This window comes from Schistocerca piceifrons, chromosome 1 (genome assembly GCF_021461385.2).
Source record: "Schistocerca piceifrons isolate TAMUIC-IGC-003096 chromosome 1, iqSchPice1.1, whole genome shotgun sequence".
Taxonomy (NCBI): domain Eukaryota; kingdom Metazoa; phylum Arthropoda; class Insecta; order Orthoptera; family Acrididae; genus Schistocerca; species Schistocerca piceifrons.
The window spans coordinates 965,592,466-965,608,154 of NC_060138.1; the positions used below are offsets into that span (position 1 = coordinate 965,592,466).

The following is a 15,689-nucleotide window of genomic DNA, read 5'->3' on the forward strand; positions in this document are numbered from 1 at the left end:
TCTTGGGTTGCTAACTTTCGTGAGACAGGTTCCGCATTAAAAAGGAAACCACCTGGACGACCACGGACTGCAAGAGGCCCCGGAAATGTTGATGCAGTTAGAGCTTCAGTTCAACAATCTCCTCGACGATCCGCTAAAAAGCATGCGGCAGCATTACGGATATCTGATCGAAGTGTGAGAAGAATCTTGCATCGAGATCTTAAAATGCATCCTTACAAAATTGTAACTACGCAGGAACTGAGTGAACGAGACTGTGGTGTCCGTGTAAGTTTGTGCCAAGACATCCGTTTGTGATGTGATCTACTGTTTCTGTTTGTTGTTTGCAAAGTCTGCATTTATCTTTTGTGGTATTGGGCTCTTTAATAATATGCTTGCTGTAATATCTGGTGTTTATTGTTTGATACTGTATTGCAATCATGAATCCTTCTGTCTCACTTGTATATATTGCCTTTTCTTAGCCATGTGTTGGATGCGTCTTGATTGATGTGTGGCTGTGTTAGATAATACGGGTGCTTGCCATGTAGTGTTTTCTTTTTCCAATTTACTTTCTTCGTATCTGTTGATGTTATGTGATCTAAAGGGTTGTAGAAGTGGTTATGAAACTGCAGTGATGTAGCCGATGTATTTATATGAATGATTGCTTTGTGTATTTTGCTAGTTTCTGCTTGTTCTATAAAGAATTTTCTTAAATTGTCTACCTGTCCATAATTTAGGTTTTTTTATGTCGATAAATCCCCTTCCTCCTTCCTTTCTGCTTGATGTGAATCTTTCTGTTGCTGAATGTATGTGATGTATTCTATATTTATGGCATTGTGATTGTGTAAGTGTATTGAGTGTTTCTAGGTCTGTGTTACTCCATTTCACTGCTCCATATGAGTAGGTCAATATTGGTAGAGCATAAGTATTTATAGCTTTTGTCTTGTTTCTTGATGTCAATTCTGTTTTCAGTATTTTTGTTAGTCTTTGTCTATATTTTTCTTTTAGTTCTTCTTTAATATTTGTATTATCTATTCCTGATTTTTGTCTGTATCGTAGATATTTATAAGCATCTGTTTTTTCCATCTCTTCTATGCAGTCGCTGTGGTTATCCAATATGTAATCTTCTTGTTTAGTGTGTTTTCCCTTGACTATGCTATTTTTCTTACATTTGTCTGTTCCAAAGGCCATATTTATATCATTGTTGAATAGTTCTGTTATCTTTAGTAATTGGTTGAGTTGTTGATTTGTTGCTGCCAGTAGTTTTAGATCATACATGTATAGCAAATGTGTGATTTTGTGTTGGTATGTTCCAGTAATATTGTATCCATATTTTGTATTATCTAGCATGTTGGATAGTGGGTTCAGAGCAAGGCAAAACCAGAAAGGACTTAGTGAGTCTCCTTGGTATATTCCACGCGTAATCTGTATTGGCTGTGATGTGATATTATTTGAATTTGTTTGGATATTAAGTGTGGTTTTCCAATTTTTCATTACTATGTTTAGGAACTGTATCAGTTTAGGATCTACTTTGTATATTTCCAATATTTGTAGTAACCATGAGTGGGGTACACTATCAAAAGCTTTTTGGTAATCAATGTATGCGTAGCGTAGCGACCTTTGTTTAGTTTTAGCTTGATATGTCACCTCTGCATCTATTATCAGTTGCTCTTTACATCCTCGTGCTCCTTTGCAGCAGCCTTTTTGTTCTTCATTTCTAATTTTGTTCTGTGTTGTATGTGTCATTAATTTCTGTGTAATGACTGAAGTTAATATTTTGTATATTGTTGGTAGGCATGTTATGGGGCGATATTTTGCTGGGTTTGCTGTGTCTGCTTGATCTTTTGGTTTCAGATAAGTTATTCCTTGTGTAAGTGTATCAGAGACTGTGTATGGGTCTACAATGTAACTGTTAAATAATTTATATCTAAAAACAAAGATGATGTGACTTGGCAGGTTGATAGACACACAAACAAACACAAACATACACACAAAATCCAAGCTTTCGCAACCAACGGTTGGCTTGTGTCTATGTATGTGTGTGTGTGTGTGTGTGTGTGTGTGTGTGTGTGCGCGCGCGCGCGCGTGCGCGCCTGTCCTTTTTCCCCCTAAGGTAAGTCTTTCCCCTCCCGGGATTGGAATGACTCCTTACCCTCTCCCTTAAAACCCACATCCTTTCGTCTTTCCCTCTCCTTCCCTCTTTCCTGATGAAGCAACCGCTGGTTGCGAAAGCTTGAATTTTGTGTGTATGTTTGTGTTTGTTTGTGTGTCTGTCAACCTGCCAGCGCTTTCGTTTGGTAAGTCCCATCATCTTTGTTTTTAGATATGTTAAATAATTTAGTTAGATGTGAATGTGTTGAGGTGAACTTCTTTAGCCAGAAATTTGCTATTTTATCTTTTCCAGGGGCTTTCCAATTGTGCGTAGAATTAATTGCTCGGGTGACTTCATGTTGCAAGGCATTTGTGGTATCATCTTATATGTGTCTGTTTCTGCTTGCATCCACCGTGCATGTCTGTTATGTTGTACCGGGTTTGACCATATGTTGCTCCAGAAGTGTTCCATGTCTGTTATGTTTGGTGGATTGTCTATTTTAATGTGTGTGTTATCTATTGTCTGGTAAAATTTCTTTTAGTTTGTATTGAATGTTTGGTTTTGTTTCCTTCTATTTTCAATTTTTTTGTATCTTCTAAGTCGTTTGGCCAATGCTTGCAATTCTTGCTTCTTTTCATCTAATTGCTCAATCGTTTCATATTGTGAGATTTTACCTAACCTTTTTCATTTTTTGTCTGATATTTCATTTCTTATAAATTGTGTTAGCTGTCCGATGTCTTTTCTCAGTTTTTCTATTCTGATCTGTAGCCTGTGTTGCCAAGCTGGTTTTGTGGGTTTCTTCTGTGTGTTGGTTGGTTCTGATCTCTGCCTAGTGTGTATATTTAGTGTAGTGAGTGCTCCTATACAAACCAGTAGCTGTAACTCTTCCAGAGTTGTATTTTCATTTATTTTGTTGTGTATGATTGTGTTGATAGTTGTTATTGTTGTTTCAACTTGTGGGTTATTTGGTGGTCTATGTAAGAATGGTCTAATGTCTGTATTTGTGTCTTTGTATTCTATATATGTCAGCTGAAATTTTTCTTCTATATCTAACATGTGTGTCACTTCGTGTTCTATTTGTGCTTGTTCTGGTGGCTGTCTTAAGATTTTGTTTTCCTCTGATTGTTTAATTGATGCATGTTGTTTTTTGTTTGTTTGCACTGGGATGTTTGAGTCAATTACTGTAGTTTCTTCTTCTTATGATTGCACATTATTTTGTTCCAGTATTTGGTGTACTTGTTGTTTGATGTTTTCTAATTCTGACTGGGGTATCCTGTTATTTTTGATTATTACACGGATCTGATCAGCTAGTCGTTGTTCTGTTAAAAATTTTAATTCTGGGTATCTGGTAATAAATGTTGTGTATACTTGTGATCTGTATCCAGTTGTGTTGGTTCCTAAGTTTGTTGCTTGGTAATAACAGAACATGAGGTGTCGGTTAACTTCATCTGAGCATCTCATCCTCTGTCTTTGTTTTCCTTCTAGAGTGGTTGCAGGAAGTATATCCTGCAAAACACCTCTATTTGGATTTAAATCATTTTCCGTGTGGCTAGTAGTGTCGTTACCATTGTGGACGGGCATAGGGTTCAAGCATCGTCCCCGACCATGACAGCGCTTGTCCGAGGCTTCATTAGTTCTGTCCTGAACCAACTAATCACACTAAAAGGGGGGTTAGCCCTATTAGTGGTTTGTTCTTTTCGTCGCCTTTTACGACTGGCAGAACATACCGGAGGCCTATTCTTTTCCCAGACCTCCACGGATTATTATTATTATTATTATTATTATTATTGTGCTTGTACTACCTAATTCTACTCATTTGTGTCAGCCACTTGATATGGCCTTTTTTAGACCTCTAAAACTTGCCTGGAGAAATGTGATAGATAACTTTAAAAGAAAGAATAGAGGGATGATAGCAAATACAAATTTCCTGAGTTCTTGAAAGGGATTTTTGAAAAGATAGATATAACTTCTAACTCTAATATTTAAAAAAAGAAAAGAAAAGAAAGAAAGAAGAGAGAGAGAGAGAGAGAGAGAGAGAGAGAGAGAGAGAGAGAGAGAGAGAGAAGTTTCTTAGACAGCAGCCTTTGAAATGCAGTTGAAACAGGTTTGCTCTAATGAAGCAAAAGGAATACCATTCTGAGCAAATCACTTAATTGTTAACTCTAGGGACTTTAGTGAAAGTGATAGTATATATCAGAGTGGTTTCTATACGGTCAGGCATCACTCGGCACAAATTGTCAACTTTGGCCATTGCACTGCAACACTGCCCTGTGTGTTAGCCATCATGATTTCCCATTTCCTTCGCTTTCCCCTTCCTACATTTCATGTTTACATGAAAGTGATAGTGGCAGTGCTGAAAGCAGGGTGTCCCTACATTGTGATTCTTTTTCCATCTGCAAAAACATCTAATGGTAATTTAGAACAGTGAGAGTCAAACCAAGATACAGGAATGGACAAGGTAAAGGTTGAAAGTAGACAAGAATTCAGTAAAAATGATTTTATTATTGTGAAATTTCCAACAGAACAGAAGGTTCAGGTTTTTCATTGGTAAAATTGTTAAAATCTCTAATGACACTTACTAAATGACATGTACGAAATGAAATTCCTGAGAAAGTTCTCGATGGTAATGTTTACTTTGTATTTCCGGAAATTGGAGATGCAGCTGACGTAGATAGTGCCTAAATCAATTAAAAACATTGTGACACAACATAGAAGGTGCAGTAAATAAATATGTTAAGGGATAGATGATTATGATATTGAGTAAATGTCTTTCATGTTGGCTGTGTTATAGAATTACTGAAACTAATTTTTTTTTATCAACTTTCCTGAATGCAGGTCTTTTTATAGCAGTAATATTGGAATTTAATGCACCTATGAAAATTTGTTTGGGCTAGAAAATGTAATAGATCGTTGTAAATACACCAATATATTTTTTAAAATTGAAGATAGTGATGGGATTAATTCCATCTTGTGATGTGAAATTCATCTGGAGTTAAAATAATAAATGCAGTTATGGATACAATATAAATTAATATGTGAATATAACGTCATCAAAGTTGTACACTTAACACTTCAAACTTGTTATGCGATATCACCACAGCAAATGAATGATATTTAAAAAATACTGCTATTTTGATTGGCTTCACCTCAGTTTACCTCTGCGGAAGACATTTACTTTGGCTATGGCTATGGTAACCGCTTCAGGTCCATATTATTTGAAAATCAGCTTTAGTTCTATCAGTCACTACTTCTTTTGTGTGTGTTTTACAGTTTTGTAATGTAATATATCATACATAATGCACATACTTTCTAATCAGTTTGCAAGTATTTTGAACGATTTGGGATTTACTGATGTTTATAAAAAACAATAACAAACAAATGGATGCACAACATTTTCTTATAAGCTTATTCAGATTCCGGTACCATTTACTCTCACAGTACACATGCGAAGGAGACCAAATTTTTACCATATATGTATGACATGATGACTAAGATACTAGACCCATTTAATTCCCCACATTAAGTTTAGTAACCATAGAAAATTATTATTATATTGTATATATTAATTTTTTTAGAATATTTTTCCTAATTACAAATTTTATTTCTCTATAATTCAGTTAGTGTAGGTATTCTGGACAGGTATAGACAGTTTGCAAGTCAAAGAAACAAAATAGTGCAATGTGTTTCAAATGTAAGGAAATATGTTTACCTATCTTCTGAAGAATACAATTTGAGGAGAATTTCGAATGAAGATTTGAGTCATATTACATTACTGAACCATAGTCTTCATCCTGATGGATTTCAGTGTCTTCAAGCTTTCTCTTGACATTTCTTTTAGCAGTTCTTGCTTCTTTAATTACTGCATAGTAAATATATTTTTGTCTACATAGTTTAACAAAAATAACTAGTAAATTCCCATGAGGGCACTAAGAAGATAAATACATTTTATATGAATATATAATAGATTTAAAAACAAAGATGATGTGACTTACCATACGAAAGCGCTGGCAGCTCGATAGAAACACATACATACACACAAAATTCTAGCTTTTGCAACCAATGGTTACTTCGTCAGGAAAGAGGGAAAGACGAAAGGATGTGGGTTTTAAGGGAGAGTGTAAGGAGTCATTCCAATCCCGGGAGCGGAAAGACTTACCTTAGGGGGAAAAAAGGACAGGTATACACTCGCGCGCAAACACACACATATCCATCCGCACATACACAAACACAAGCAGACATTTGTAAAAATTTGCCACATCAAGAGGTGCGAAGAACTAATCACAGATTCCTTTCAAAAGTATGAACTGCTTTGTAAACAGGTTACTCTGGAATTTTCTTTCATTGAATTTCTGTATGTGTATTTATTGCATACTAATAAATATCCACACTAAAAAAAGATCTGTAACACTTAGGCAACAAACTCCCAGAAAAAATAAACAAAACATCTCACCAAGGCCAAAATGATAATTTACAGTCACTGGAAACCAGCCGTATTACTAGAATGCCCAATACACCCAAAACAGAATCATTGGAAGCAAAAATACTTCAGTTGTTTCACAAAATACTAATGGTTTTCTGTAAAGGGCATGGCAGTGTAGATGACAGTAACTGTAAAATTTAGTATACAATGGTCATTTTGCAATCCAAACGCTATAAAGTATATACCAGTGTAATCAGAAAAGACTATAGAAATTAATAAAGTTTATAAAACATTATGATTTTTCCATCATTCAAAAGTACAGTGTCCTTAAGGGTACATTGTACATATAGGTTTTGGATAACTTCTGTACCTAACTACTTTTCAGTCTCATTTTCTGCTAACCTCTATCTAGAGAAACATTTATTTAGTTTTAGAAATTAGCGTCACCATTTTTAATTATATTTAAAGAGACAGAAAAAATTTCTGGCACTTGAAGACATTTTGCCATTGTTTGTCTCCAGCATTTAGGCAACTGACCTAACTATTGTTTAATAAACAGTTTTCCACCCTGAACATGCCACATTCCTTTTTTGCTTCTCTTATGCATATTCAAAATTTCATGTAGATTGTATTGATGAAATACATAAAAAAGGAAAATATATTTTGTACATCTTTTTATACAGGGCGTTTCAAAAAGAAAGAGCAGATTTCAAACATTTATTTCTCAAAAACTACAAATGATAGAAACACAATTCAAACGTTTCTTGTCAGAGAAAGGTTCAAAGTTTTTCAATGGTCCGCGCAGAAGTTCCATGCAAATCCGCAGTGGCGCTGGCGTTTGTTTGTAGGAAAATGGCGACGACACCACAGGAACGATCATTTTGTGTGCTGCAATTTGCAAAGTTAGAGTCCATTGTTGGTGTGCAACGTGCATTCCGCCGTCAATTCAACAAACAGCCGCCTCGTCATAAGCAAATTTATGAGTGGCATCACAGATTCGTAGAAGATGGTTGCATCTGCAAGCGAAAAAGCACGGGTCGTCCACGCACATCGGATGAAAATGTCGAGCGTGTCCGTGCAGCTTACGAAAGGAGCCCTAGAAAATCCACGGCACGGGCAAGTCACGAACTAAACATGTCTAAAACAACGGTATGGCGCGTTCTGAGTAACCGTCTGCACATGAAGCCGTACAAACTGCAGTTATTGCAAGCATTGCGTCCTGACGACCACAACAAAAGGTTCGAATTTTCAACTGCAATTCTACAGGACATGGAAGAGGACAATTTTGCCGAACGATTAATTTTTTCAGATGAATCAACGTTTCACATTTCTGGTAAAGTTAATCGGCATAACGTACGAATTTGGGCGAGTGAAACTCCGAGGGACGTTATTCAACATGAAAGAGACTCACCAAAGGTTAACGTCTTTTGTGCAATTTCGGTAAACAAAGTTTATGGACCTTTCTTTTTCATGGAGAAAACTATCACAGGAACCATTTACCTGGACATGTTAGAAAACTGGCTATTTCCTCAACTTCAGGAAGATTCAAATCACTTCATCTTCATGCAAGATGGCGCCCCACCACACTTCTCTGAACCTGTACGACGGTACCTAAATAACACCATTCCAGGACGGTGGATTGGAAGAGCAGGAGCACAAGATCAATGTCATCGTCTGTGGCCTCCCAGGTCACCAGACCTTACTCCCTGTGATTTTTATTTGTGGGGGTACATAAAGGACTGTGTTTATGTCCCACCTATGCCCGCTACTCTTCAAGAGGTACGACATCGAATTGTTGCGGCCGTGAATTCGGTAACTAAAGACCAGTTGCGTCGTGTGTGGCAAGAAATGAGATACCGGTTTGATATTTGTCGTGTAACAAATGGTGCTCATATTGAGGTACAGTTTTGATATTTGTTGTGTAACATTTGGTACTCATATTGAGTGAAGGACCGTTGGAATTGTGTTTCTATCATTTGTAGTTTTTGAGAAATAAATGTTTGAAATCTGCTCTTTCTTTTTGAAACGCCCTGTATTATATCTGCAGCAGGCTATATTGAGAAAACAATTCTGAATTTAACAAATACTCCATTTAATATTACCACTGAAGTGCAAATCACTCAACGGTTTGCATATTGCCAGGAAATGTTTATTTATAAAATTCAATGAACTTTACAAATTGTAGATAGTGACAAATGTTTTTGTTTCCAGTTATTGTGCCCTTTCTGTTTGGTGAATGAGTGGATAAATCTCAGACTACAAATTGGAAGTTTCATGGTTCAATTCTCAGTTTGCCCTAGAATTTTTTCTGTCACTTATGACTTGTTTCCTTTCTGGCAACAATTTTTACATGTTAAAGATGCCAAGTTGGCCTTGTAGTTCGTGGTCTACATTAAAATATTGGTCGTCTTATAAATGGCTGGTCAGTCGGTTCAGACATAAGGGAAAAGCAAGGGATAGCACCTCCAAAAGGACCGTGCCCAGGAAAGCACTCGGGTATTCGTACCAACTTATAGTTTGAGCACACCTTTACCTTTTTTAGATCTGGTAAACCAGTATGTCAGTGTGGTTTCAGTAAAGTGACAAAAATTTCTTTTAATTAGAAAAAGTTAATTTCTGTATTTAAAAATATCTTGTTATCTATCAATAGTATACTTGTTTAATACAATGCTGGAAGTCCTGACTGAAATATAATTAAAGGATGGAGTTAAAGAAACCACTCATCATATAGCTGAGGTTTTGTGCGACTGATATCCATACAAACACTATTGAAATTGTCATCAAGCCTTTGGACAATGTTCTCATATTAATCCCCCCCTGAACCATGGACCTTGCCGTTGGTGGGGAGGCTTGCGTGCCTCAACGATACAGATAGCCGTACCATAGGCGCAACCACAACGGAGGGGTATCTGTTGGGGGGCCAGTCAAACGTGTGGTTCCTGAAGAGGGGCAGCAGCCTTTTCAGTAGTTGCAGGGGCAACAGTCTGGATGATTGACTGATCTGGCCTTGTAACATTAACCAAAATGGCCTTTCTGTTCTGGTACTGCGAACGGCCGAAAACAAGGGAAAACTACAGGCGTAATTTTTCCCGATGGCATGCAACTTTACTGTATGATTAAATGATGATGGCGTCCTCTTGGGTAAAATATTCCGGAGGTAAAATAGTCCCCCATTCGGATCTCCGGGCGGGGACTACTCAAGAGGACATTGTTATCAGGAGAAAGAAAACTGGCGTTCTACGGATCGGAGCGTGGAATGTCAGATCCCTTAATCGGGCAGGTAGGTTAGAAAATTTAAAAAGGGAAATGGATAGGTTAAAGTTAGATATAGTGGGAATTAGTGAAGTTCGGTGGCAGGAGGAACAAGACTTTTGGTCAGGTGAATACAGGGTTATAAATACAAAATCAAATAGGGGTAATACAGGAGTAGGTTTAATAATGAATAAAAAAATAGGAATACGGGTAATCTACTACAAACAGCATAGTGAACGCATTATTGTGGCCAAGATAGACACGAAGCCCACGCCTACTACAGTAGTACAAGTTTATATGCCAACTAGCTCTGCAGATGACGAAGAAATTGATGTAATGTATGATGAGATAAAAGAAATTATTCAGGTAGTGAAGGGAGACGAAAATTTAATAGTTATGGGTGACAGGAATTCGAGAGTAGGAAAAGGTAGAGAAGGAAACATAGTAGGTGAGTATGGATTGGGGCTAATAAATGAAAGAGGAAGCCGCCTGGTAGAATTTTGCACAGAGCATAACTTAATCATAGTTAACACTCGGTTCAAGAATCATGAAAGAAGGTTGTATACATGGAAGAACCCTGGAGATACTAAAAGGTATCAGATAGGTTATATAATAGTAAGACAGAGACTTAGGTTTTAAATTGTAAGATACATCCAGTGGCAGATGTGGACTCTGACGACAATCTTTTGCTTATGAACTGTAGATTAAAACTGCAAAAAGGTGGGAATTTAAGGAGATGGGACCTGAATAAACTGAAAGAACCCGAGGTTGTACAGAGTTTCAGAGAGAGCATAAGGGAACAATACAGTAGAAGAAGAATGGGTAGCTTTGGGGGATGAAATAGTGAAGGCAGCAGAGGATCAAATAGATAAAAAGACGAGGGCTAGTAGAAACCTTTGAGTAACAGAAGAAATATTGAATTTAATTGATGAAAGGAGAAAATATAAAAATGCAGTAAATGAAGCAGGCAAAAAGGAATACAAACGTCTCAAAAATAATATCGACAGGAAGTGCAAAATGGCTAAGCAGGGATGGCTAGAGGACAAATGTAAGGATGTAGAGGCTTATCTCACGAGAGGTAAGATATATATACTGCCTACAGGAAAATTAAAGAAACCTTTGGAGAAAGGAAAACCACTTGCATGAATATCAAGAGCTTTGATGGAAACCCAGTTCTAAGCAAAGAAGGGAAAGCAGAAAGGTGGAACGAGTATATAGAGGGTCTATACAAGGGTGATGTACTTGAGGACAATACTATGGAAATAGAAGAGGATGTAGATGAAGATGAAATGAGAGATAGGATACTGCGTGAAGAGTTTGACAGAGCACTGAAAGACCTGAGTCGAAACAAGGCCCTCGGAGTAGACAACATTCCATTAGAACTACTGACAGCCTTGGGAGAGCCAGTCCTGACAAAACTCTACCATCTGGTGGGCAAGATGTATGAGACAGGCGAAATACCCTTAGACTTCAAGAAGAATATAATGATTCCAATCCCAATGAAAGCAGGTGTTGGTAGATGTGAAAATTACTGAACAATCAGTTTCATAAGTTACAGCTGTAAAATACTAATGCGAATTCTTTACAGATGAATGGAAAAACTAGTAGAAGCCGACCTTGGGGAAGATGAGTTTGGATTCCGTAGAAATGTTGGAACACCTGAGGCAATACTGACCCTACAACTTATCTTAGAAAATAGATTAAGGATAGGCAAACTTACGTTTCTAGCATTTGTAGACTTGGAGAAAGCTTTTGACAATGTTGACTGGAATACTCTCTTTCAAATTCTGAAGGTGGCAGGGGTAAAATACAGGGAGTGAAAGGCTATTTACAATTTGTACAGAAATCAGATGGAAGTTAGAAGAGTCAAAGGGCATTGAAAGGGAAGCGGTGGTTGGGAAGGGAGTGAGACAGGATTGTAGCCTATCCCTGATGCTATTCAATCTGTATATTGAGCAAGCAATAAAGGAAACAAAAGAAAAGTTTGGAGTAGGTATTAAAATCCATGGAGAAGAAATAAAAACTTTGAGGTTCACTGATGACATTGTAATTCTGTCAGAGACAGCAAAGGACTTTGAAGAGCAGTTGAACGGAATGGACAGTGTCTTGAAAGGAGGGTATAAGATGAACATAAACAAAAGCAAAACGAGGATAATGGAATGTAGTCGAATTAAGTCGGGTGATGCTGAGGAAATTAGATTAGGAAATGAGACACTTAAAGTAGTAAAGGAGTTTTGCTATTTGGGGAGCAAAATAACAGATGATGGTTGAAGTAGAGAGGATATAAAATGTAGGCTGGCAATGGCAAGGAAAGCGTTTCTGACGAAGAAAAATTTGTTAACATTGAGTATAGATTTAAATGTCAGGAAGTCGTTTCTGAAAGTATTTGTATGGAGTGTAGCCATGTATGGAAGTGAAATGTGGACGATAAATAGTTTAGACAAGAAGAGAATAGAAGCTTTTGAAATGTGGTGCTACAGAAGAATTCTGAAGACTATATGGGTAGATCACGTAACTAATGAGGTATTGAATAGAATTGGGGAGAAGAGGAGCTTGTGGCACAACTTGACTAGCAGAAGGGATTGGTTGGTAGGACATGTTCTGAGGCATCAAGGGATCACCAATTTAGTATTGGAGGGCAGCGTGGAGGGTAAAAATCGTAGAGGGAGACCAAGAGATGAATACACTAAGCAGATTCAGAAGGATGTAGGCTGCAGTAGGTACTGGGAGATGAAGAAGCTTGCACAGGATAGAGTAGCATGGAGAGCTGCATCAAACCAGTCTCAGGACTGAAGACCACAACAACAACAACTCATATTAATGTCGCCACATGGCTCAACTACTTCCTGTTACCCTTTGTTGTCTGTCCATAGCTTTACCTGTGGTTTTCTTCTTGCCTTTCTTATGTACCTGTGTTTAATGCCACAGAACTTTTTTGGCACCCTGTGGCATTTTTACGGTCACGTGGACAGTAGCAAGTGTGTTACCTCTACCCACTCAGCCATTGGACCTCAGCTCAACATTATTTAATTATTAAATTACTTTTATTTTATACTCTAAACCAAGGATAGTCAACTATTTCTACCTACCACCCACTTCTGTATCTCTGTTAGTGGTAAAATTTTCTAACCAATCCCTGGTTCCTCATGATTTATAAAATAGGAAAGTGACTTTACTTCACAAAATTTGTTTATCAGATTTACAGCAAGTTAAAGCATATAATAATAATAATAATAATCAAATACTTTATGCGAAAATTCTATGAAAACTTAATGAAAATGTGTTAAAGACCTTACCACCTACTGCCCTCCATGAAAGCTGGAACACCAATTACTGGGTGGTAGGAACCAGGTTGATTACCACTGCTCTAAACTATGTATCCCTTTTTTGCAAACAGTTCCCATTATTTCATGTTATATGCCCAGACCTCTACTGTCTGCTAGGCAATGTTTTTTTTTTCCACTTAGGCCCCCAGTGTAATTTCCTTTTACATTTTCGTTGCCCAACCCTTCCTAGGAAAATTCAGCTTATTGGACTTGAAAACTGAAATTTTGATGGTTGCTCCTTCTGCATATCGTTGTACTGTTGAGTAAGTTGACAATTACAAAAGAGGTGTTCTGGATGTGGCTCAATTTGGTACTATCCAGTTTTGAAACAAATCCTTTGGCTCCTTCAGTGTGTGTGTGTGTGTGTGTGTGTGTGTGTGTGTGTGTGTGTGTCACATACACACATCATTTATTCTGAAGGTAATTACAGAGTTCTTTAGAACAAAACTTCTGAATTCAAGTGCAAACATTCATATAACATGCTCTACTCCACCCTCTTCTAAATTTCCTGGAGTATAAGTTATAAACAGGAAACTGTGTTTTCTAAATATAGTTAAAACAAAATAGCCTGCAATTCAATATATATATATGCATATCTTCCAGAATGTGCATTGTTTTAGTATAAGAGGATTGTTTTTGTGTTTACTGCAGCCATATGTTACAATGAGAATTACAAAATCATCTTTGGAATGGAGGATCAGAAACCTGCCTTACCCACTGGATATGTATTCAGTAACAGCAGATCCAGAAAATAAATGCATAACAGTCCGTACGAGTAATAAGAAATATTTCAAAAAATTACTGGTTCCTGACCTTGAGAGAGCTGGTGTCAGTGTTCAGCAAATCAGAATACAATATACACATAAGTACAACACATTGGTTATAACGGTGAGTCTAACGTTTTTCAATGTCTTACACTATATTTCACTGTTTGTAGTTAATACAATGAAATATGACACATTAAAAACATGTCCTGTGAATATAAAGTTAACAAATATTTGATAAGAATATGTGAATTAGTGAAATTGCATGTTGTGAGTTTACTTTTTTTATCATTGGTTATTTTTGTCATTGCAGCCATTTTGACCATGTTTATTGTATGTCAGTCTTTAATTTTGTAGTATTATTTATTGTTTTGTATGTGTAGTAAATATAGTTCTGTAATTTTCCTTAAAGTAATTTTATTTTACTTGTTGTTCTTTTAGTATGAGAAACCTCCTGAGCTACTCCAGCTAGAAAAGCTTGTGTTTGAAGAAGTAAAGAAAGTTAAAACAAGAAAAGAGGATGATCCACAGTGTAACCCAAGTTGAATAATTGGATGTTGATAAATCCATTAGATATTGTTGATCCAGCATTTCACAATTTGATAAACAGAGGCTGTTTTTTATATGTTGTTACTAAAAAGCATTTTGTTGACCATGGGATTACTAGCTAATTTGCAAACATGCTCTATTTTATGGATATTTTTTCCCATAATGTATATAATCATAAAAGAAAGGAGGAGGTTGATTGTACAATGCCAAATTGTACTTTTCATATGCTGAATGTATACAAAACAATGAGTGTAATTATTATGGTGTTGTTTTTTTAGTGTTCTTTAAAGAATATGCATTTATTTACGTCATTGTTTTTTTGGAGGAAAACCAAGGCACAATCACTTCTTCAGTTATTGATCACTGTACGCTATGGTTGGGTATTCTTTACCAAATATCCAAATATAATCTGCTGACATCATTTCACTCCAATTTTACATATACTTTATGTCATAACTGAAGTTTCTCATTGAAACAGTTTCCTGTATTTGTCACTTACAGCACCGTAGTTGTTAGGAAATGGTCCATGTGAGATTCTTAGAAATGTAGTGCTAAACATGTGTTACATGTCATAGAATTTTAGATGATATTTTGAGGTCTACTTGCACACAAGAATTTCAAGCTAGCTTCTCTTAAGTTATTCATTCTTAACCAGTTTGTGTACATGCTGGCAAATGAAAACTATTTCCTTTATCATGACTCCATTGCAGACTTGGAATTTCTTACACTTATTACAAAAGTTTTATAAATGACGTCTGTAACATGTTTCATAATGCTAACTTGTGCATGAGGAGCAATAATTAGAATTTTTCTGTCTTTTACAAGTTGTTCATTAATTACATTCTGTGTTTGCATTAGAAGCAGTTGAAACACAGGGAAATCTTTCTGTTTGTAATTACATGCCATGGTACACCTGTCTCACAGACACAAGGGCCAACATAATGTGATTTGCTACAAGCCAGACAGTGTACCAGTACAGTGAGATTGCCAGAAATATCACTTAAAATTATCAAAGCTTTTGCACTTAACAGTTACTTTATAATTCTCTGACACAAATGACACTCAGCACACAAAGGTATGAAGTTACCAAAGGCAGAATATTAAGTTCCTCTCATCTTGTGTTCCTGTTTATCCATTCTAACTAAAATAATACAAGAAGAAGAAAAGTGTAAACAGCATATTTACCAAGGGAGACACCATCAGCAAAATGTTGATGAGAGTTTAAGGATAATCAGACTGAACAGTTATAATGAATGCTTATCATTAAACTGTGCATCATTAGCTGCTCCAAGCTGATGATGTGTTACGAT

The 15,689-nt window shown here is 36.6% G+C and overlaps 1 protein-coding gene across 2 annotated transcripts in view; it reads left to right on the forward strand.

The window, feature by feature from the left end:
* LOC124757759 (protein DPCD) overlaps positions 1 to 14,640 on the forward strand; it is a 74,299-nt gene extending 59,659 nt beyond the window's left edge. For both annotated transcript variants that reach the window (XM_047249091.1, XM_047249081.1), the window contains exons 4-5: positions 13,718 to 13,954; positions 14,272 to 14,640. In XM_047249091.1, the coding sequence (XP_047105047.1) occupies positions 13,718 to 13,954; positions 14,272 to 14,376 (342 nt within the window). In that variant the 3' untranslated portion in view covers positions 14,377 to 14,640. The remainder of the gene's footprint in view (positions 1 to 13,717; positions 13,955 to 14,271) is intronic.
* The last annotated feature ends 1,049 nt before the right edge of the window (positions 14,641 to 15,689 follow it).